This window comes from Procambarus clarkii, chromosome 72 (assembly GCF_040958095.1).
Source record: "Procambarus clarkii isolate CNS0578487 chromosome 72, FALCON_Pclarkii_2.0, whole genome shotgun sequence".
Classification (NCBI taxonomy): Eukaryota; Metazoa; Arthropoda; class Malacostraca; order Decapoda; family Cambaridae; genus Procambarus; species Procambarus clarkii.
Genome location: NC_091221.1, coordinates 7,368,262 through 7,391,973, shown reverse-complemented (window position 1 = coordinate 7,391,973; position 23,712 = coordinate 7,368,262). Strand labels below are relative to the sequence as shown.

General features: G+C 39.5%; 2 protein-coding genes across 2 annotated transcripts in view; one reads left to right on the top strand and one right to left on the bottom strand.

The window, feature by feature from the left end:
• The window catches only part of LOC123773638 (uncharacterized), a 15,283-nt gene extending 4,347 nt beyond the window's left edge, over positions 1 to 10,936 (top strand). The window contains exons 2-4 of the mRNA XM_045767459.2: positions 7,477 to 7,689; positions 8,507 to 8,659; positions 8,916 to 10,936. Coding sequence (XP_045623415.1) covers positions 7,477 to 7,689; positions 8,507 to 8,659; positions 8,916 to 9,062 — 513 coding nt within the window. The 3' untranslated portion in view covers positions 9,063 to 10,936. The remainder of the gene's footprint in view (positions 1 to 7,476; positions 7,690 to 8,506; positions 8,660 to 8,915) is intronic.
• A 2,002-nt stretch (positions 10,937 to 12,938) lies between these two features.
• On the bottom strand, positions 12,939 to 22,591 carry LOC123773635 (probable cytochrome P450 49a1). The gene is made up of 11 exons (XM_069312422.1): positions 22,571 to 22,591; positions 22,072 to 22,346; positions 21,675 to 21,918; positions 20,038 to 20,154; positions 19,742 to 19,818; positions 18,210 to 18,399; positions 17,904 to 18,069; positions 16,740 to 16,909; positions 16,276 to 16,354; positions 14,722 to 14,925; positions 12,939 to 13,713 (listed from the first exon to the last, which is right to left on the bottom strand). Exons 2-11 carry the CDS (start codon positions 22,328 to 22,330, stop codon positions 13,594 to 13,596), a joined length of 1,626 nt encoding a protein of 541 aa, XP_069168523.1. The 5' UTR covers positions 22,331 to 22,346; positions 22,571 to 22,591; the 3' UTR covers positions 12,939 to 13,593.
• Between the last annotated feature and the right edge of the window lie 1,121 nt (positions 22,592 to 23,712).

Genomic DNA, 23,712 nt, shown 5'->3' with positions numbered 1-23,712 from the left:
ACACAATCTCCCTGGCTTGGTGCATTGTTTTGATAATTTCTTACTTTTATGTACATTGTCATTAACTGAAAAATGAATTAAAACTTGTTTAGGAGTTTGGCCTCAATATATTCCTCTGCAAAACTGTGCCTAATATAGCTTTGATAATTAATCATTACATATTATGACATGAGCTGTCTACATGTGTGTTTGTTTTTAGACTTCGTATAGCCACAGTGACTAGAGGGTGGGGCCCATTCACCTGTTTTGGCCCATGGGGCCCCAAAACAGATCTGGCCCTGGCTTCAGGTGCAAGATTTTCAAAATATGAAAATTATGCAAGATTTTCAAAATGTCTATGATAAAATGCTACACGAAAGTTTGCAAGAAATATTGGAGCAGATTTTGAAGCCACTGGAGGAATATATATACACATTTTCATAATCTAAAACTAAACAAATTATTTCAGAGAGGGCCTTATCAAAAGAAAATAAGGAATACTGAGAGCTCTTTGACGTGATGGAAGTCATGATTAGGGTGCCAGGGCTCGGTTCACGACCCCTATCTCCTAAATCTATCCTCTCTCTTCCTTTCACCTCTCCCTTATCTCTCCATCCCTCATTTCCCTACTTGCCTCCTCAATTAGTGTGACGATAAGTTGTATATGTCAAGCTACTGTCGTCAGGCTATGCTATTCAAAGCAGTGATCTAGAGAGAGATTGGGAAAGAGGGGGAAGAGGGTGGGTAAGAGACAGACCCCGGGCACCGCCGGTTACCCCCTCTAGTACATTTATGTGAGACTCGAGACAGAAAATACAGGAAGGAGGATATTGTAGTCTTGAAGTGGTCCATTAATTACAGTCTTACAGGTAGTTTGATCTCGAATAGATTTTGAAAGATGTAAGAATGAAATTCAGAGACAAGAGAAAGGGGCAAGGAAACTATACAGAGGTTGTCAGTATGGTTGGGAGTCAATGTTGAGTGTGTCAGCACAGTTGGGAGTCAATGTTTAGAGTGTGTCAGCACAGTTGGGAGTCAATGTTGAGTGTGTCAGCACAGTTGGGAGTCAATGTTTAGAGTGTGTCAGCACAGTTGGGAGTCAATGTTTAGAGTGTGTCAGCACAGTTGGGAGTCAATGTTTAGAGTGTGTCAGCACAGTTGGGAGTCAATGTTGAGTGTGTGTCAGCACAGTTGGGAGTCAATGTTGAGTGTGTGTCAGCACAGTTGGGAGTCAATGTTTAGAGTGTTTCAGCATGTCTGGGAGTCAATAACAAGGTCAGGTGTAAACGAAGACTCATAACACTGTGGATAGTGGAGGCAGTGCTCTCTGACACTGATGGATAGACAGGTGTTGTGAGGGTACTGATAGACAGGTGTTGTGAGGATTTTGATTGACAGATGTTATGAGGATACTGATAGATAATTGCTGTGAGTCCACTAATGGATATTCAGGACCTGTGGCGACACTAATGAAGGCCTTGTTTCTCTTCTTAGCGAACCTTGAGGCATAAACTGTTATTTGACATTCTAGTTTTCCTTCAGTTCTTCACCTCTCTCTCTCTCTCTCTCTCTCTCTCTCTCTCTCTCTCTCTCTCTCTCTCTCTCTCTCTCTCTCTCTCTCTCTCTCTCTCTCTCTCTCTCTCTCTTCTTTGCCATCTTCCAACTCCCGAATGTCGCTACTCTACACTTCCCTGAGATATCATCTCTCTCTCCGTCTCCTATCCATGACCCTCCTCGTTCAGGTCCCCCCTCTCCCTCACCCTCTCCCTGACCCTTGCCACTCACCTGTCTGTCCCCCAACCACGTCCCCCTCTCCTATCCTCGCTCCCATCTCCCCCATACCTGTCTGCCCACTAGTGTGAGCTTGACACACTTTCCCCTATACTTATAAGACCTGTATAACAGCCGTGATTATAGGGTCTATAAAGCCATTAGCCCCTGGAGGCTTGTTAGGGCGGTATGACTGCTTGTTTACCCTTAGTCCTGAACTTTCTCTAGGACTTGAAAAAATATCTCACAGTATATGTGTGTGTGTGTGGAGCACCGTTTTAGGTTCCAGTCCAAATGGTAGTTTGTTTAAAACTATGAAATGGGTTCCGAATTTGTGCAACCATGTTGGGGATTTGACGGGAAGCTGAGGTATGATTTTGCTGGCATGTAGATACGTCAATACACATAAATGTATTATATGCCAAAGAAAGATAGAGACAATTTATATTTTCGAGCATATAGTTTATATGTTGCAAGGTCAGTTTCTCTTGTATTAATATATCTATATATCTCTTTTATAATATATATTCCAAGGATTCTCAAATGTATATATATTCCAATGTTGCTCTAGTTATTATGTTCAGTACTTTCTCTAGTGTACATATAATCTAAGGCTACTCTAGCATACACATTAGCCAAGGTTACTCTAATGAACATATGATCAGACGACAACACCAAGACCACCAGGGTGTGACATATGATCGAAATGTTAAAAGGCCCAATGCCAGAAAGGTCACTCCACGATCCGACGCCCCACTCCCGCAGCTGGTGGCCCAGGAGCTTGGATCCACTCGGTGTAAACAAACCCACACAATACATTATTCCATAATAAAAGGCAAACAAAAAAAACACTAATAAAAAAATCATTAGCCAAAAACATTACTCTGCAGAGAAGGAAAAAAAACGTTTATGTTAATATTTAGTATTTGGGTGAATTCTTATATATATATATTGTGTTTTATCTGCATTACTCGACATCTAATTAATCATTATTGCTGCATTATTACCGCAATTAATCATAATTGATCGTTGTAAATGCACGAACATTTAAATGACTAACATTTTATTATGAAAACACTAAAACTTGATCAAAACCAACACATCTGTGCTTCACACGTCTGTGTTCTGACCGTCCAGAACCTCTCGTTCTGTGTAGGAGGTGAAAGTCCCGAAGTGCTTGTTCTGTGCTGGGGGAAATGGGGTGATAGTATTGGTCCTGGAGTAGAGAAAAAACTATCTGGACGCAGTCTCATTTGTGGTCCGTTTGCTAGAGTTCTCCAGGCGTTAAGTGGCACAAGGATGGCGCTTCCCCCAATTTTGTAACATTCGTCAAACTTTGAGGGGAAATTACGTGGTTTGAGACTCATTCTGTAGTGCAAAGGAGTCAAGAACTGTAGAAAAAACTGTTGGCTTGTTGACATCGACTGCGATGTGTGTCTGAATATATTGAGGTCACCAGAGGAAATGTGAAAAAGACAGAGAGAGAGAGAGAGAGAGAGAGAGAGAGAGAGAGAGAGAGAGAGAGAGAGAGAGAGAGAGAGAGAGAGAGAAGAGGAGTGAAATCTGAATGAAGATATCACTTTGCTTGATAACCAGCGCCATCAGGCAGAAATCTTGCGATGTGAAAGTCGTGTTCAAAAAGCGAATCCACTTTAGTTCAGTCTCTGAAGGAAAAGTAACGCCGTAAGTTGTGACTGATCGTTCTAATATGTCTAAAGAAAAGTAGCAATAACTGTTAACAATAAAAACAATAACTAACGTTATAAACAAAACCCGAAACGTCGACACAGTTCCTTAAAATAAACTATTGTATTATGATTCTGCCGCAAAAAAATGCTCAAGTTGACTAGAGAGTTCGCAAGACCATTCTGTTAAGTCACTGAACAAACTAGTGGTGTCTTTCTCACTGTGTGTTCACTCATATCTGTTCAGAAACCTGCGGGATGTTCAGCGGGCGTCTTTATATGGACTTCGTGTTGTGGTTAGTTCACTCCCTCGGTAAATTAGGTCATGGATGTTCAGAGCAGTTTTAAAAATAGTCTCCCCCAAATACCTCATTCTCTGTCTTTCGTGTTCGACTGTCTATCTATATCTCTATCTGTCTCTCCATATCTCTGTCTCTGTCTCTCTCTCTCTCTCTCTCTCTCTCTCTCTCTCTCTCTCTCTCTCTCTCTCTCTCTCTCTCTCTCTCTCTCTCTCTCTCTCTCTCTCTCTCTCTCTCTCTCTCTCTCTCTCTATTGCTACTAAGCTTTCTCTTTGATTATTTAATACCGACACTTAACTCCTGGAAATTGGCCAGAGATAACCTTGAGCCACAGTGATTAACGAGATAATCATCTATCAGTCGTCCTAGAGGCTATCAGCAACGCTCTCTAAGTTAGCTGAGAGACCAGCCCGTCCTCTCAAGTGTACACAACGTCCTTAAATTATTGTATTAAATTGCCCGAACCTAACCTAGCGGGTTGAAGAGAGAGGTGAAAAAGTAGTTGGATACGAAACGACGGGATTCGTAATTTACGAAAGAGGAGTGAGTCGCAAATTACGAGAGAGGAGAGAGAGAGAGTCGTAATTTACGAGAGAGGAGAGAGTCGTAATTTACGAGAGAGGAGAGAGAGTCGTAATTTACGAGAGAGGATAGTCGTAATCGTACATATGACTCAACCATAACAAGGCGTGAACGACTGTTTTCTTTTGCGTAAAAAATAAACAACTTTGAGAGTGGAAATTACCGTTCCATTCTGCGTTGCTTCGGGTCCTGTGAGCGGTGCGCACCGGTCACCTTCATGCGCACGCATGCACGCACTAGCATGTATATGCACACGTGTTCATATGCATAAACATACTTATGCGCGCACACAAGCACAGACGTACACTTCTGCGCACACACACCCACACGCACACACAGGACCAAAGAGCCAGAGCTCAACCCCCGCAAACACAACTAGGTGAGTACACAGTGAAACTAGGCAGAATGTTTCACTTAACACTAAAGACACAATGAAACTAGGAGGAGGAAATAGGAGGCCAGACACAGGATACAGAATGGAAGATTAAGTCCTTCGCGAAACGGACAGAGAGAAAGATCTAGGAGTTGATATCACACCAAACCTATTCCTGAAACCCACATCAAAAGAATAACATCGGCGGCGTATGCGAGGCTGACTAACATCTGAACTGCTTTCAGAAACCTGTGTAAGGAATCTTTCAGAACCTTGTATACCACGTATGTAAGACCAATCCTGGAATATGCGGCCCCAGCATGGAGCCCGTACCTTGTCAAGCACAAGACAAAGCTGGAAAAAGTTCAGAGGTATGCCACTAGGCTAGTCTCAGAACTAAGAGGCTTGAGTTACAAGGAAATTCTGCGTGAACTGCACCTCACGTCGCTGGAAGACAGAGGAGCTCGGGGAGACATGATCACCACATACAAAATTCTCTGGGGAATTGACAGGGTAGACAAGGATGGATTATTTAACACGGGTGGTACACGAACAAGGGGACACAGGTGGTAGCTGAGTACCCAAATGAGCCACAGAGACATTAGAAAGAACTTTTTCAGTGTCAGAGTAGTTAATATATGGAATGCACTAGGAAGTGATGTGGTGGAGGCTGACTCCATACACAGTTTAAAATGTAGATATGACAGAGCTCGAGAAGCTCAGGAATCTGTACACCAGTAGATTGTTGGTTGAGAGGCGGGACCAAAGAGCCAAAGCTCAACCCCCGCAAGCACAACTAAGTGAGTACACATGCAAACAAACACACGCCCAGGACGCATTACACCATCAGAGCGGAAGTGCGCACTTAAAATATTTGATAAAGAGCAAATCTCACTCAAAATTTTTAAAGAAAAGTCTGAATGTATAATATACATACAATGCAAATACGTCTGTATATGCGTGATTTTCCAGTGTATACAGTGGATTGGCTTTCAACCACTTATCTACCTTACAATCACCAGATCAACATACAATCACCGGGCCTACTTACAATCACCAGGTCGACTTACAATCCCCGTGTCGTGTCGGAGTTTCGTGAAATGTAAAATAATTATGAGTTTGTAAGCAAGTTTGATCACGGGAGTGAACGCGAATGACAGCTGAGTGACAGCTGAGTGACAGTTGAGTGACAGAATGTGGTAAGTCTTAATTAACAAAGGTGTGCTTAAGTTGGCTTGGTCGGTGGAGTCTTTCCACGTAAATAATGTGTATAATTCTTACCTTACGGAACTTACAATAGGATGTATAATACAGTAATCTGTTGCTAGATATTATAGAACCTATAGCTGGATGTATAATACATTAGGATATTGCTATCATGAGGTTATCTTGAGATGATTTCGGGGCTTTAGTGTCCCCGCGGGTATTATACCCACTTGCTGGGTATTATAAATAAACTAAAATTTTAAAATTACATTAACTTTGAAAAATTCACATTGGCCTATTTGGATAAAATGTCAGTTAGATTTTTGTTGTGTGTAATTACCTAAGTGTAGTTACAGGATGAGAGCAACGCTCGTGGTGTCCCGTCTTCCCAGTACTCTTTGTCGTATAACGCTTTGAAACTACTGACGGTTTTGGCCTCCACCACCTTCTCACTTAATTTGTTCAAACCGTTTACAACTCTGTTTGCAAAAGAAAATGTTCTAATATTTTTTCGGCACGTCTGTTTTCTTAGCTTGAATCTGTGTCCTCTTGTTCGTGAAGTTGCTGGTTTCAGTAATTTATCTTTGTCAATTTGATCTATTCCTGTTAGTATTTCGTAAGTGGTGGTCATATCACCTCCCTTTCTTCTATCTACTAGTTACGGTATGTTTAATGTCTCTAGTCTCTCTTCGTAGCTCTTGTTTTTCAGTTCCGAAAGCCATTTTGTAGCATGCCACTGCACCTTTTCCAGTTTATTTATGTGCTTCTTGAGACTTGGGCACCTTACAACTGCTGCATATTCCAATTTTGGTCTCACAAAAGTCATTAACAGTTTCTTTAATATTTTACCTTCCATATAATTAAAAGTAAGTCAGAAGTTGGAAAGCGATGCTTACAATCCTCTCACAATGTTCTTTGTTTGTTCCTCTGGCGAGGAACACACAAACCGGGCCTATGAGGTGCCGTTTTGTTTTCTCGACGGCACCTCGTAGGCGCTGCTTACACTACAGCCTCTTGGTTCATTTGGTCGATTTCCCTTGTAATCTTGTACGATGTGATTATGTCCCCACTGCTCCTGTCGTCTAGTCTAGTACAGTGCATTTCTATTGACCTATCTTGTAGGTTATTACTTTCAATCTGTTTTGGTGAATAGGTGGATTTTTCTAATGTTATTTTGTGTTTCTCCAGTTGGTGATTGCAAGTCCACTGTGTATACTTGAGGGATGGTCACACATATGTTGCATACATAATACATTACACTGAAGGCCATGTTCTAATAATGTATACCTTGTATGTCACACTTCTCGCGATCTCTATCTATATATCTTCCCCAGAGTCTTTATGTTTCTCTGACACACTTCATATCTAGAAATTTTGATTGATTGATTGATGAAGATTAAGCCACCCAAAAGGAGGCACGGACACGAATAGCCCGTAAGTGGTGGCCCTTTTGAGCCATTACCAGTATCAATAGATGATACTGGAGATCTGTGGAGGTGCGACTGCACCCTGCGTGACGGGAGATGTCTCCCGTCTAGAAATATCTTCAGAGCAACCATTTATATTTTCTCCCTGGTGGCAGATGACACAACGAGGAACCACAGTGTTGGTGGCAGTGTTACTGGCCCTGCTTCACCTCGGGGCTACGCAGCACGCGGTGATCCACTCAGTATGTTCGAGTACGGACGGCTCGTGCGGCTCTGCATCAGGAGTTGCTCAGAGCCAAACTGTGGACCAGAGCGGTGTCACCACAGGCGAGTGTGCTTACATCGACAAAAGCGGACAGTCTATTAAGGTGAGACCATTACACTTCTTCGCTTTAGAGATGCGTTTTATTTTTTCGCATCTTGCTGTGTGTTTCTGTGAATTTGTCTCTGTATCGGTATGCAGGCGATGAGTCACAATAACGTGGCTAAAGTAATTTGACCAGACCACACACTAGAAGGTGAAGGGGTGACGACGTTTCGGTCCGTCCTGGACCATTCTCAAGTCGTCGTCCCTTCACCTTCTAGTGTGTGGTCTGGTCAACTTGTATCGGTATTTTTTGACTTTGCCTTACTGTCTCTCTCTCTCTTTCTCTCTTTTGCTTCCTCCTTTGTTCTATGTCATTGTCTTTCTCTGTGTTTCCCTTTTTGTGAATGTGTTGCTATCTTCGTCCATGCATAGCTCTCTTTCTCTCCAATACTAATGTTTCCATTGCCAAGTAGTCTTCAAACACTGCACTCCTAACAAGCGTTCCAATCGTCTTGCAATTCAGAACATGTTATTGTTACCCAAACCCTACGTTAGTCATCAGTCATCATCCTTCCCTCTCTCCTATATCTTTTTACCTTGTATCTCTTTCATACCTTCTTTCCTTCCTTTCGTTCCTTTTCATCAAGTTTTCAGACTTTTTCTCATTTTAATACTTCATATTTCCTTTTATTAAATCGTTGAAACAACCCGTTTATCGGACGTATTTGTCTGTTTATTTTCCCCTCTTTTATCTTCCTTTAGACTTCCTCCTTTTATTCTTTCCTTCGTTCTTCCCGAAGGAAAGAATCTTCTTCCCTCGCCTGAGTTTTCTCATGCTTCCCATTTGGCGCGCACTTAACACTTTTGTTTAATTCTAGATTCGGTACCGTCAGACACCCAATGGCCAGATCGAAGCTAGTGCGAACCACGACTCGGTTACAGACCCCGTGGCCGAGCTGGCCAAGTGTAGAAAGGCCTCCAAGGTCGTCAGCGAAAACGTGCAACAGACCCTTCGTCAGACACAAGAACAGGTCAGTCATTGAATATGCAACAAAGCCTCAGTAAGGTGTAAGAATAGATCAGTCACAGACTCAAAAAGAGATCAGTCAGACGACATTCTCACTGAGCATATTATAAATTTCCTCAGTGAGCAAATTTATTCATATTATAACTTTATTATATTACAATAATATTCATATGAATTCCGTGATAATTTCATTATTTTAGGTTCTGTTCAGTATATACATTTGGTGGTGTACTTAGAGACTCCTTTTCCTCCCTGGTCAGATCTTTCGACAACAGCAAGAACTGCAAGACCAAATCTTCCGGCAGCAGCAAGAGATCCAAAATCAGTTGTTCAACCCACGAAACAGCTTCCCATCCTTCTTCGCCTTCCCCAACGTCTTTCCATTCAACAATTTCCGACAGGGTTGATTTGGCTAGTTATCATTAACTGAAAACTTCCTTCGCGTGAAAATTTCCACCCTTGTGTGCTGGAACTTTTTTCCCCGTGTCCTAAGAACGTTATCCTCCTGTTTTTTCTATATATTTACAATTTGTTTATGGTTTATTTCATTCATCTGAGGTTAACGGTTCAGTTTCATATAAGTTTTGTTGTATTTAACATTATAGAAATGTTGAAAATATTAATTTTTGGACCATTTTTTAATAGGAATATGAAATGGGGGCAGAAGGGAACAGAACTAGATTATTTTTGTATTTATTTTATATATTTGATATCAAAATGTACTTGAATTTCATTATATTCACCTTCACGAACGTGGTTCAAGTTGTTTTATGAAGCCGAAATTCAAGGTTCATACGAGTTTTTCTATTATGTAGCCAGTCTGAAAGCTAGTTGTAACATTGCAGTTGAAAGTTCAGCTAGTTTAATCATTAATTTAACATATTAAAAGGTGATAAGTTAACTGACCCAAAGTTAACTGACCCAAAACTTAGGAGTCATAAAGTGTTTTATTTTGCTTTACCCGAGTTGTGCCAGTGAAACTGTCTTGGAATATTGTACAAGAATACTGTCAACAATTCACAATACATCTGTGTTATTTAAGTTTTTTTAAGTCTAATTAGCAACAGTCATCCTGAGACATCTTAAAAATATGAACATAAGATCGTGTTGTTTCTCAGTTCTTATCGCTTAAATAATGATATTTCGAGTCGTAGTTCTTTCACTTGGACTCGAAACTCGGATTCAGAGGATCGAGTACCGCTTCGTCTTGAAAGATTGATAAACGATTTGATCCTTGATCATTGCTTTCCTTGTGTGTTGACTTGTTCATTTGACTCAGTTTGGTATTTATGTTTGCTTTGGGTGTTGTGAGTGGGCTGGCGTCCCTCTGAAAGGTATGTAGATTGTTTACAAATAGGTTTGCTTTTAATTTTTTTCTCTCTGGGTCGCGAAAAGATTTAGAACCACTCTTAACATCCTTAAATGTGTCTTCCTCGTGTATGTGACTTCTCTCACGTGAAGCTTTTTTTTATTAATTACCCGTGTTTTAGATAGAGTAATACTTTGAGTGATACAGGACACATAAATAATCAAATGTTTATTTACATCGCAGATACACAGATTGGTAAGGCTTCAGGTTAATTACTCGTTGGAATGAAAAGCGGATACCGCATGTGTGGGGTCGAATGACTCGTATTGGGATACTTGAATGGTTACACATGTTTGTGCTGCATTAAGGAAGGATAAGGATTCTATGCTGTCATGTAAAAGATAAGGATTTTAGCCTTCAGTATAATTGATAAAGAGTTTAGCTTTCAGTGACGAAGATAGGGAACTTTTCCTGCAGTTTCAAAAATAGAGATTTTAGCATGCAGTAAATCAACGTTCCTTTCCCCTAAGATAGTGTGACTGATGTTGAGTGTGGTTAGGACTGAAGAATATTTCGTTTCCCAATCTCTCTATATGTATATATTTGCGTTAGTGAAATAATGTGAGAAATGATCACTGTGGCCAAGACTTTAATACTAGACAGAAAAGTACTCTGTAAAAGTATGTCTAGAAGAGGTGCTATGATATGGACAAGGTACATCTAGTATTTGTGCTGTGCTAGGTGCTTTAATTCTATTGGTTTTTGTTGTATTTTGTATAGGTATTGAAATACAAAAGATGTTGTGGAAACCTATGTTGTTTTGCTTAACAGATTAAACAATTGAAACTTGTTGTGATAAGTAGGAACAAATTTGTCTTGATTTTGTTAACACTGTTATCAAATTAATTTATAACTTGTTTCCATTATTAAATAAATAAATATATATATTTACATTCAGGACTAAATTTACAATTAGTTTTATTTGTCACTTTTCTAATTATCAGGAAAAAATATATTAACAATTGATCAAAGATTTTAGATGTCATTTTCTTCCCTTTCTGCATCTGCTAAAACTGTCTTCATGAACCAAGATTCATTTCTGGCCTCCCTCCCCCTCCCTCCCTCCCTCCCTCCCTCCCTCTCTCTCTCTCTCTCTCTCTCTCTCTCTCTCTCTCTCTCTCTCTCTCTCTCTCTCTCTCTCTCTCTCTCAGGCCATTCTTCATTGCTTCGTAACTTTCAGCTTTACAGTCATGCATCCCTCGGAACCCACCTTCTTTACCAGAGAAGGAAAACAAAGATTCATAGAAATGTTAAAGATGAGACTTGCATGGACTTAAGCAGCCATGATTGAACTAAGATGTAGAGAATTCGTAAGTGGTTGTTTGTTGAGTCTTCGTCAATGAGACTCACAATAAGAAAGAGTATCAGCAGTACCTAACTGTTACTGAATTGAGACTTTAATCAATACCTATAAATTTTAACAGCCTTGGGATACAAGGATATATTCGCTGCGATGTAAACTCTGTGAATATACACTGAGAGTTTACTTTAGTCCTGGACTATATTCAGGACTTGCTGGTTGGTCAGTAAACTATTGTGGTGGCCTCAATAATCCCTCCAGAGGATAATAGAAAACAAGCTCATCACCAAATTAAAAAAAAATGCCCTTCTGAACTTTATATCAACAGATTCAGGGGCTATCCTGATTTCAACTCACACAGGTCATGTAACAGAAAATGGGTCCTCAACCTATTCTCTAACCATAAATGGGTGAGATGGCGAGCTTGATTGAACGCTGAAGCTTCGACAACCAATCTGAGTATCATGTAGGCTCTTTTTGCCAATTCTGGCAAGGTTTTAGTGGCCAGTGATAAGCAAATGTCCAAAAAAACTTATGCTATTTACTGATTTACAATTCCCATCAGATACCATTCGACTGTAGATTATTTCTTCAAGTGTAACTGTGGACATCAGGCCAGGAAGAGTACAGTGTACAGAGAGTATAGTGTACAGTGAGGGCAGTAGAATACAGTGACGGCAAGTATGTACTCCTCAGATGTGTCTTGAGAACTTCCTTCAAACATAATCTACCCCTATTGAGACCACCATATCGTAGGTTTGGTGGTCCAAAGGTGGTTGCAGTTCTCAATTATACATTGTTGAATATTATCTTAAGTAACATTCCATTCGAGAAGATTTCAAGATGATCAAATTGTTGATGACTGTTCTGACTGTCAGGTCTCTGATAGTATTAAAACAAATCAACAGGCATTTTGATGGTATCAAATAACCAAGATATTTAATATTCTACTTGAATCTGCAAAGGAGTTATACTTCAAGATCTGGATTAAAAAAGACCAGCTTGCTTTAAGTACGGAAAAAGTTGAACACAATCTTGGGCATAGAACATAAAAGAGTATCATTAGACGAGAACTCTTAGATGAATCTAAAGAAACTAAAAATTAGTGCAAAAAAAAGGAACTATCAGTTTCATTATTTACCGCAATGAAATGAGTCAAATTATAAATACACTTGTATGCGGCTAGTAACAAAATCAGTAGATTGTGAAAGCATAGGATACGCTGCCACAACTCGAATACGACTTGACTACAGGTTCCAGCTTGGTCATACCTCTCAGCTCGGGTACTAGTCTGGTGGCAAACCTTTGAACCTTTTCAAGTTTAGTCTTATGCTTAACTAGATATGGACTCCATGCTGGGGCTGCATACTCCAGGATTGGTCTGACATATGTGGTATACAAAGTTCTGAGTGATTCTTTACACAAGTGTCTAAATGCCATTCTTATGTTAGCCAACCTGGCATATGCTGCTGATGTTATCCTCTTGATATGGGCTTCAGGGGACGTGTGTGTGTTTTCTGTAAACTGTATCAAAATGTAATAAAATAAATAAATCATATTGTAAAAAATAATAAAAGTTTTATAATTAAGTAAAGGGTAGGAAAAGGAATTAAGTATCAGGGAAAACCTGTAAGGTCTTCCTTCATTACCGTTTATTCTCTTGTCTGTGGCTATGGGTCCCTATAATTACACCAAAGGAGCCAGCCCTATTTATCTACAGTATCTATATCTAATATATCAATATATATTTGTATATTCCCATTTAAGTATAAGTGACACGTCAGGGGCACTTTAAGCACTCCACTGAGGTGCCCAAATATAATTATTTATTATTATTAACAATAAAGTAAATTAGTAATGGTAATGTCCTCTCACAGAAATAATAACAGGATAAATCCACACTAGTGTATTTGTGATATTTATATAAGGAATTTACACCAAGTCTTTAGCACTCTGCCGAGTGCTGGATCAAGGTGTGAGTGTGTGTTTAGGATGAGCTTCATTAGACGTTGAGATGTAAGTCTGGTCCTAATCACACACTCAGACCTTGATAAAGCACTTATGAGAGTGTGAAAGATTTGGTGTAAATTCCTTACATAAATTTCACAAATACACAAGTGTGGGTATTTATCCTAAAGTAAATGTTCAGGGTATATGCATTGTTTAAGATATAACTCCTATCCCACTACATTATCTGTAGACAGGAAGGGGATGACAGGACCTCAGACCGTCAACGATTGGCCAGGTTAGACAGGAAATCCCCGATTCGTTACGGTAGACAGGATCGCTCGGTCATGGTAAAGGTCTGAGGCTTATCAGGCCTGTACGTAACCCTGAACAATGGGTCCCACTCCTCGTACTTGTAATCCAGATTATACTTCGAGAACAGCTGAAACAAGGTACATAAATATAGGTTAGCATATAAATTACTTGGTCATGAATGCATTTCAAATAAATAACATACATTTCATATACATAACATATGAACATACATGCACTCTGGAAAAAAAATAACATTTATACATACATTTCTTATAAATAATGTGTATACATTAATATGAGAGTTCATATAAGTGCAGTAATATGCAAATATAAGTATAAAACTGTATACAAGTTAAATATACTGTATGACGTACCCTACTTCTCAATATATATGTACTGAGAGCATACATTTACCTTGAACTATGTTCAGAACTAGAGTATACTTGCTGGATGATCAGTAATCTGTAGTCTCTTGCAGTAGAATAAATATACCTTAAGTACACTGCTTGTTGATTACTACAGTACCTGTTGTTGCATTATTGTAGAGGAAATATATCCTACATTCGTTTTCAATCAAAATTTGTTTATTTATAAAATCTAGTTTATTTTCAACTATTTCACGTCTTGTTTATAACACCTTTCTTAATGCTTATCAACCTTGTGGACCCTTATCTTGTATCTTCCCTAGTCATACATCTCTCAAGAGATTGTATCTTGATTGCTCTTAATCTATCACGATAATGAAGATATCTGTTGTCATATTATGATGTATGTTTTCAAGAGAACTTACTTACATTCTGTATGTTTTCAAGAAAACTGAAATACACTTTGTATGTTTCCAAGTTAACATAGATATTTTGATCCGTTACTTTTCATTGTTGGTTACATTTGAAACGTTTGTTATAATTACGTATAAAAAAAATTGACCTATTAATATAGAGGGTGGGTTATAAACACTGAACTTGTGCTTGAAGTTAGTTCACTTCCTCTTTCAAAGAGTCCTGTTACTGAAATAATTCTTGAAACAAACGAATTTTCCATAATTCAACTCTGAACACTTTCACCCGTTCCCAAGGCCCTTACAACTTAGAGAACCTGATCTAACCAAGCATTAAGTGTCCTCCTTGGCACTTACCCTCGCGAGTAGCACATAAACCTCCTGTTCGGCCAGCCTTTTGCCCAAACACATGCGGGTGCCCATGGAGAAGGGGATGGAGGCGAAGATGTTGTCGCTACGGTCAGGATTGGCCCTCAGCCAGCGCTCCGGCAGGTACTCAGTCGCCCGAGGGAAGTATTCCTCCCTCATGCTTGACTCCTTAATGCTCACGAACATGTAAGTCTGGCCAATAATATAACTTACATTTATAATTTAGACCATATTTATGATTATAATTATAAAATTACAGGATGCAGTACAGCATATTAAATATTATATAAACAAATCTACATGGGCCTCGATAAGGGTTCGAACCTATGTACTGAATGTTCCCAGACGTGACGCGTTCTAGTCAACTGTGCCACAACATTGTTAAAGAACTGCAACCTGGAGTGTTACTGCCCTCACGAGGATCCCGATTATTATAAATAATACATTAATATTAAGGTAGCAAACAAATAGGACAGAACAGGTTATATATAACTAATGACAGAAATATACTCTAACAAGCCTTTGTGTGGGGTTATATTACTGTAAACAAGTAGACAAACCATTATTTCATGACAGTTTGAGCACAAAATCTTCAGAGTATGTCTATTTGTCAGCATTTACTGCTGACAACTGTAAGGTTTTGAGGCTAGGTAATGATAATAGAGTTGCAGGATACGAGCTAGATGATGTTGAGATTGCAAAAGGGATTTAGGAGTTATTATTAGTAAGATTTTAAAGCCAAAAAATCAACGCATAAATGTTCGAAATAAGGCAAATAGGACACTGGGATTTATTTATCGAAGCGTTAGTAATATAACACCCGGTGTTAGTCTTCACCTATATCTTGTTAGTACCATTTAGATTATGCAGTTCAGTTTTGGTTACCATTCTATAGAATGGTAATAAATTCACTAGAACGCGTTCAGCGTAGGATGACAGTTAATCCCGCAAATTAGAAACCTGTCATATGAAGAGATTGACAAAGCTTAATTTACATGGGCGAAGTCTTCACCTAGAAAGGCGAAGTATTAGGGGGTGACACGACAGAGGGGTGCAAGTGGATGAATGGACATTATAAAGGGGATATTAATAAGGTATTAAAAGTATCAACATAAAAGAGAACACGAAACAAAGGGTATAAATTGCATAAGTTTAGATTTAAAAAAGACCTAGGATAAATACTGGTTCGGTAACAGAGTTGTTGATTTGTGGAACCAATTACCGCATAACATAATAGAAGTAGGATATAATTGAAGCTTGAATGAGATTGGGTGGTTATAGATAGGAACTGCCACATACGGGCCCATATATAGGCCTTCTGCAGTTTCCTTGATTCTTATGGTGGAAACTTGAGGCGCAAATGAGTTTCAGAGATTTTAAAAATTACATTTTTTCATTATCAGTAAGTAAGCTGAATGGCTTAGCGGGAGAGATAACAAAAGCTAGTTAAAAAAAAGTAGTTTTAAATGCATAGCCTGAAACACAACAGGAGGATCGGAATCATGTCATTAGCCATCCAATGGGAACAAGGAGGATACTTACACCAGCTTTGACTGTGTATCCCTGGAGTGTTACGTCCTTATCAGGTCGCCTGGCCACTACTGATGTTGTCGGTTGCAACCTGAAACAATGAAACATTAATATTAAACGAATTAAGGAAAATTACGAATCAGTTATCCTTCTTCCTCTTTACCTCGTGACGCGATCAATGTTTCTTTTATTTATCTATCTTTTACACGATACTCTCCCTTCCTCCCTTCCTTACTCTGGCTTATATCGTCATTACGTCTATACCTAATCCGGATTCCCTTCCATTAATCCCCGATATTCATTTTAATTTACCTGATACTCACCATATTTAACTTGATACTCTCGTTGACCAGACCACACACTAGAAATTGAAGGGACGACGACGTTTCGGTCCGCCCTGGACCATTCTCAAGTCGATTTTGATACTCTCCTTCACTTCCACGATACTCTCCTTCACCTACCCAACGCTCCCTTACCTTAATGCCTCCTTTACACAGGCTTTGGTGTAAGTGAGTCTGGCCATTTGGTGTGTGGTGAGAGCCTGGCTCCCATCTCCAAGCACCTGGTCCAGCTCCTGCTGTAGTCTGGCCTGCTTATCTGGGTGTCGAGCCAGGTAGTACAAGGCAAACACCGACGTCATCGATGTCTATGGGAACGGATAAATATAAGGAGAATAGCCGGTATAGGAGAAAATCTTTGGAGCAGGATCGAACCTGCGTCCTGGGTAACACCAGATGCACACCTTAACTCATGGACAGTGGACCAGGGTTACCCAGCATACTGATTCAATATCCGTTTTGTTCCAAAGATTTTCCCATTGATCTATCCCATTATTGTGATTTCATTGTGTAGTCAGTATGGTGTCTTTTTAAATGTAGTGAAACTTGATAGCAATAATCATGACTGCCTTAAGGTAAGTTAAAATTATTTTGAAATCTGCCAAAGTTCAATGTAAGATTACACTCTCCTGGGCTCTAGGAGTCTCGAACTGTGAACCCCACGTGTGTGAGGCCATAGCTCAATCAACGAGTTATTGAGCAATCTTAATAAGGAAAGTTTCCAGAAGCCGCATCCTGCTGCCAAACTGGAATTTTCGATTTTCCCTGACTACTACTGTAGCTCAGAGGAATTAGTGATCCACACCCACGACATATAAATTGTCATCCACACTTCAGTGGAAATAAACAGACAATAAAAGTTTGTTTACACCGAGAAAGTCTTGGCCAGTAAGCGTTGGCCCCGAAGGTAATAAACTTAGTTTGGACAAATCAACAAATGCCGTGACGAGGATTCGAACCTACGTCCGAGATCATCCCAGACGCTGCCTTAATCGACTGAGCTACGACATGGTCAAAAAGAGTTGAAACCAGAAGTTGTACCTAACTTACTTGGATACAAATCTCTTGTGGATTTGTTCATTTGATGCATCACGCTATTGTGATTTCTGTGGTGAACTTAGGTTTGATGCGCATAATGAGACAGAATACCGTAACCCAGTAACCCAACCCACACATGAGAAAAATAAAAAGTGACGAACTTTTCCATCCATTCTGGATCCTAATCATTTCAGATCTCTGAACTTAAGGTAAAATCTGTATAGTTTAATTTGAATGATGGTGGATAAGATGAGAAAGTTTTACCGTGTCAATCCCGGCGAAGAAGAGGTCGACCATGAAGGTGACAACATCCTCGAACGAGAGACCCGGAGTGGTGAGGAGAGACTCCAAGATGTTCAGCTCGCCCAAGTCCTTGGGGTCACGGGCTTCCAGGTCCTTCTTAGCCTGGCCAACCTTCTCCAAGACCACTCTGGCGATGTAGAATACATTAAGCTACATATTGCAAATATATAGTCTACCCATTGCACTTTCGTGTAAATTTAAATCAATCAAGACGCGTAAGCTGGTGATTCAAGTCAGGTATATATGATAGAGGAAGTTTGAACCTACTCAAGAAGATCGTCGTGAGAGTGCAACATGCGTCTCAAGGCTGGAGTCGTGAAGTACTTCCAGAGGTGGACGCCGTACTCACAGTCTCCTGAAGCGTCCATCATGGTGGTGGAGGAGTTGATGATCCTCAGCCCCTCCTCGCTATTCTCCAGACACCCCACACGCTTGTTGAGGGCCACCAGGCACAGGGCTGATGAGAAGTAAGAAGTAATTAATAGAATACACTAAGCCCGGAACACTAGGTAACACGACTGATGAGAAATATTACATAGAATGTTCGAATGTGTAAACTGTTTGTTTTATGCACTGAAAATGCATGCTTGTTATTTTGCTTCTGAGAAACATATAACAACATATGCTCGATAAATTATTAATTACAGATTGGAATAATAATGGTAGCCGTAAGTGTAGATTGTCACAGGCAAATTAATAAATAAGACCAATTAAGTAAACCTGGTGATAATTATTCTATTCGACCATTAGCCTATTCTAATGGGTACTTTTAATGAACTGGTAAAGATAAAGCCTACCACTAAACTTTGTGAGCTCCACATGCTAGGGATTTCCAATTAGTTGCCCTCCGACCTGTATTTTAAGTGACCTCTACCTTGTCGCCTCAATCCACCCCGAGGATAGACGAGTCTGTGTCAATGCATCAGCAGACTGATTATCGACTTCGTGGATTTATCTTTCGTAGTTTAGAATGAAATAAAGCAAGGCATGAAGACATCAGCAACACCAGTTACAGAGTCTCACTAAAGCAAGCACCAACGGGACGCCAACTGTGCAGAATTGCAAACTATCACGAACGTTACTAAGGGGCAAAACGCTAAAAGGATGGTAATCATGTTTTAACACATGTGTTGATACATTTACCGTCCACTGTCTCCAATACAGCGCGCCTGAAAATGGTGGCACTACAGCTTTAAGGGAGCCCCTGAAGGCAGAGAGATACATGACTTTAGCACCTTGTTTGACCTTCGCCCCAAAATCCGTTAAACCCTTAGCTTAGAGAGAATATTCGCCCTTAAGCTTCAAAAAAAGATGGTTGGAGAGAGTAGGGAAATTAGTATCTCCAGAGTAACTAGTTTACAGCCCCAACACTTCAGTCTTGTAACCCCTGCCTTTGATAATGTTAACAAGAATTAATGAAATGCATCTCTTAGCGTCATTTAAATAACAATATAAATGAACTTTGGAGACTCGAAGACAGGCCCTAAAATAATGAGGCCGTCATTCCACCAACCAAACCTTGATGACTTGTGATCTAGTAGATAAAATGATGGTCTCATCTTTTAGGGACCAGTGTTCGAGTCTCCGGTAGTCAATATAAATTAAAGCTATTGTGGTGTGCTGTTCACATGACATATACCTCTCTCAACATCATCATCTCATACCATGTGCAGGTTTAATGCCATGAATAATGAAGTTTACAAGTATTATATGGCTACGATGCATGTCTACCCTACCTGTCTATAGTCACCAGTCCAGTGTAGAGATACACAGGTGGTAAGAACACTGCTAATACTCACACTCAAGGGCCCATTTGTACAGTTCTTGGACGAAATCACCAGGAAGTTCACTCTTGTGGTCGCGCTGACCGGCTGACCTGTTGGGTAAATAGAAAATATATAAACGTGAACGTTTTTCGGGAATAAGAGTTTATCTAAAGGGGCTGTAGGGGTATCATTTTTGTATGACAATTTGACAATACTCTGGACTAGGCTACAGTCTAACCCGCCACTATGAGGTCGAATATCTACTTCTGTATAACATTCCTGGCTCCTCAACTACCACCAGGAGGTAGACTATCTACTGCATCACGTACCTAGCGACGAACTCCTGGGCCACCTGGTCGACCTGCGGCAGGTACTGAGCCACGGTGCTAGGCCTCAGGGAATGCGTCTGCACGCGTTTCCTCAACCGCCACCATCTCTCGCCTTGCCTGGTGTAATGAAGAGAATTTAATGGAATCATGAATAATAAGAATAAAATGAGAATATAATGTATATATTTAATATATAATATAATAAAGTCAATTATATCATTAAGTAGAGCCTTGCCACTGTCCAGTGTCCAGAAGAGAAAGCCTCGCAATCTATTGAATCATAACTCTGTTAGCTTTGTTGGCTGACCAGATGATATCACACTACGCCCTAGGTAAAAGGGCAGACAATGGGCATGGAACTACACTTACGTATCTACCCTGGCAGCTACATACATCAACCTCTCTGTCGGCCAAGCAGGAGCAGCGACGACACACAGACACTGAGACAAGTCAAGTCAACCAAGTACAGGGAAATAAATCACAGGTACAACTTCGTTCCAATAGAATCTGAGACCCTTGGTCCATGGGTAGAAAGTGCAAGGAGGTTTTTTAAGGATCTTGGTTCCAGTCTCATTGAAATTACAAGAGACCGGCAAGTTTTCTCTATCAGCGCCTCAGTGTAGCAATCTAGGAAGGGACTGCCCACTGCATCCTCAGTTCCTGCCCGGCGTCGGAGGAGTTCCAAGACGCAGCTTCTAGGAAGGTTTGCTTCCCTTTATTTCCTCTTAATGTCCACTTTTTCGTAACCAATTAAACATGTTACTGTGTAACCTTGTATAATAAAGTGTATAACATAAATAATAAAAAGGGGGTGGTAGGAGAAGTGAACACTCATATTTAGAGTTAAACAGCAAATTTGTATCAGAATGCTCTGTATTCCCTTCTCCGAGACTAATAGGTACCTCGTGGTACCCCCTATATATATTTATATTTTATATAATATAAAATGAGAATGATGTCATGAAAACGAAATAGAAAATCCCTAGAACGGGAGTAAGTAAACTTTAATATTAGATGACGTTTACACTGTAAATGATTGATAGACCCTTGCAATAATGATGAATGATAATTTTGTATTTCTCGATATAAAATGTGATCTGCGAAATCTTTCATGTTCCAACAGAAGTCAGAGAAGTTATATATGAATAAAAGCTATTAAAATAGCATCTAAACATTAACAAAAACTATTTGTGTATGATAAAATTAATAAAATAACATTTACATTCACGTAGGAAATGTATTATTTAGGTGTATTAATGATTGCTAATTTAGAGTTTGACCAAGAGAGCATTGGAGTCAGGTCAAGGTGGGTGTTGAAGTCTTGTCAAGAGGATGTTGAAATCAGGTCAAGAGGGTGTTGGAGTCTAGAAGGGTTCAATGTTAGGAATGCTCAGCTTGTGTGAGGTGTTGAACAATCTGGTAGAACAAAAATTGTTTCACAAAAGTGAGCATAATTTTAATTGAATATTGCGATCGCACATATTATTATATTTTCCGTAACTTTTTGAAGTCATCAATAACAAGAATTTAATTGAATTTAGAAGTAATTTTGTCTGCCAAATCTGTGTCAAACTAAAAAAGATTTTATACTTGGATTTAAAGAAAAAGCATTGGTATGGATTTTGTGGTCTACTTACTCTGTAAAGATTCCCGGTCCGCGTTCCTTAAAAAATTGTCTCTTGCTTTTTTCCCGAACTGCCGTTATTGACTCTAAAAATGGCCTGACGGGATTGTCAAACATCTCCTTGTAGAGGTGTTCAATATCTCGAGGATCAGAAATGTAGATAACATCCCCTTGCCCAATGAGGTTCAACTTGAAAATTGGACCGTACTTCTTGAAGTAAGATTCCCAGAGCTTTGGTAAACGATGAGCATCATAGGCTGAAGAAGACACAACAATATACATTATAAGACACTTCAAGTTTATGAATACACAACAGTTTTGAAATTACTGGGGAATGATAAAGAACAAAAGAGATGTAATAATAAGTGTTACATTTGATGCAAGAGTCACGGAGTCACTTAAATTCTCACCCGGATCAGTGAGCATGGCAGGTAAGGTCCCCAGCAGCGGCCATGACCTGGGGCCCGGGATCTCAGAGTGTGGCCGAGGGAGGGAGTGGGAGTCTGTCGTGGCCAGCGAGGGCGCCACTCCGGCTATGGAGGACGTCTCCCGGGACCTCAAGGGGCCAGAGGGAGCTCCAGGGAGGACAGAACGTGATGAGTAGATGACGGAACGTGAAGAAAGGACATTGTACTTCCCCACAATCCTCGTATGTATTGTCCTGATCATCTTGACACCCACTGATCTAGATGGAAACAATAATAAAAAGGCAAAAATATCATTTATTTTTCTTATTGTTTGAAAAAGTTGTCACTAGAAATTTAGAGGTTGATAAAGCATCGTTGCTTTCGTTCAATTAATTTATTTCACATGACATCGTCCTGTTTCCAAAATTGTCAGATCTGCAGATCACTGTGATGGCCTTGCCAAAACTTAATGTTCATATATGATATTTAAAACATGACTTACATAATATAATTCAGCAATAATGTAGTGAGATTTTTCCTTAAATACGCTAACGTTCGTAAGTGGGCAAATGTATATTTTGTTCAGATAATATTAGATGATAATATTTAATAATGAATTTACGTAGTATGGAAAATCTACATAAGAAAACACGTATTTACGTATTTAGCTCGTAATCTTATCTTTAATTATTAATTAGCATCATAAGTTTTCCTTTTTTTGCAGAGACTATAGTAATAAATTAGTCACTCTCATTTAGGCAATATTCGTTATTAATTGTATGGATAAAATTTCCACAATAGTCTCAGGTTAGGCACCCACGAGTGCCGCTGATCTCAGTTCGCTATTTGATGTAGAGAGAACAGTGTAGCTCACCTCGGTGAGCTAAATAATAGGCGATTCACATAAGAAATTATTGCGTTCTGTGAGGGGTATACAAATATTTGTATCACTCATCGATGTTTTTTGTTTTTGTGTCCATCATTCAAACCCTTATTTGTGTTTCAATTTCGATCCACAACGCACACGCACAATCATTGGTGTGTGTTATATATACCCACTTCAAACATCTGTCAGATTATCACGATCCGTGGTCTTATTATTAATGCAGTGAACTAAAACGTAGAACGACCATTCTACGCCTCAGACGACCCGTCACCCTCACTGATTTCTAACACGAAGCTTTTAACCTTCGTCTAGCACCTTCTCTTTCTCTCTCTTTCTCTCTCCCGTGTCCTTTTGCACACTTGGCTATATTAATATATATAATATATATAATATATATATATATATATATATATATATATATATATATATATATATATATATATATATATATATATATATATATATATATATATATATATTGCCAAGCACCGCGAATACTTGAGAAACGTGACGAGAGAGTGAAGAAGCCCCAGTAGGCGCAAGCGACTATGGGCAATAACTGAGAATCACTGCCTCTCTCAACCATTCCTGCGTATGCGATAAATTATTGGAGGTGAAACTTATACATTTTCACTAGAGCATTCATCTAGTGTATTATTGTAGAGTCCTATGGTCAATACACTCGTAAGTTTAGTCAAATAAACGTAAACTTTAATAAGCATGGAAGAATGTATGTTAGTCCATCATGATAATAATAA

Excerpts from the sequence above, each read along its gene's own strand:
- LOC123773635 (XM_069312422.1), bottom strand. The coding sequence starts at position 22,330 with ATGATCAGGACAATACATACGAGGATTGTGGGGAAGTACAATGTCCTT. Across the intron at positions 16,355-16,739 it reads TGTGTAAAGGAGGCATTAAG|GTTGCAACCGACAACATCAG; the intron begins GTAAGGGAGCGT and ends TCATTGTTTCAG. Across the intron at positions 13,714-14,721 it reads TTTATGTGCTACTCGCGAGG|CTGTTCTCGAAGTATAATCT; the intron begins GTAAGTGCCAAG and ends ACCTTGTTTCAG.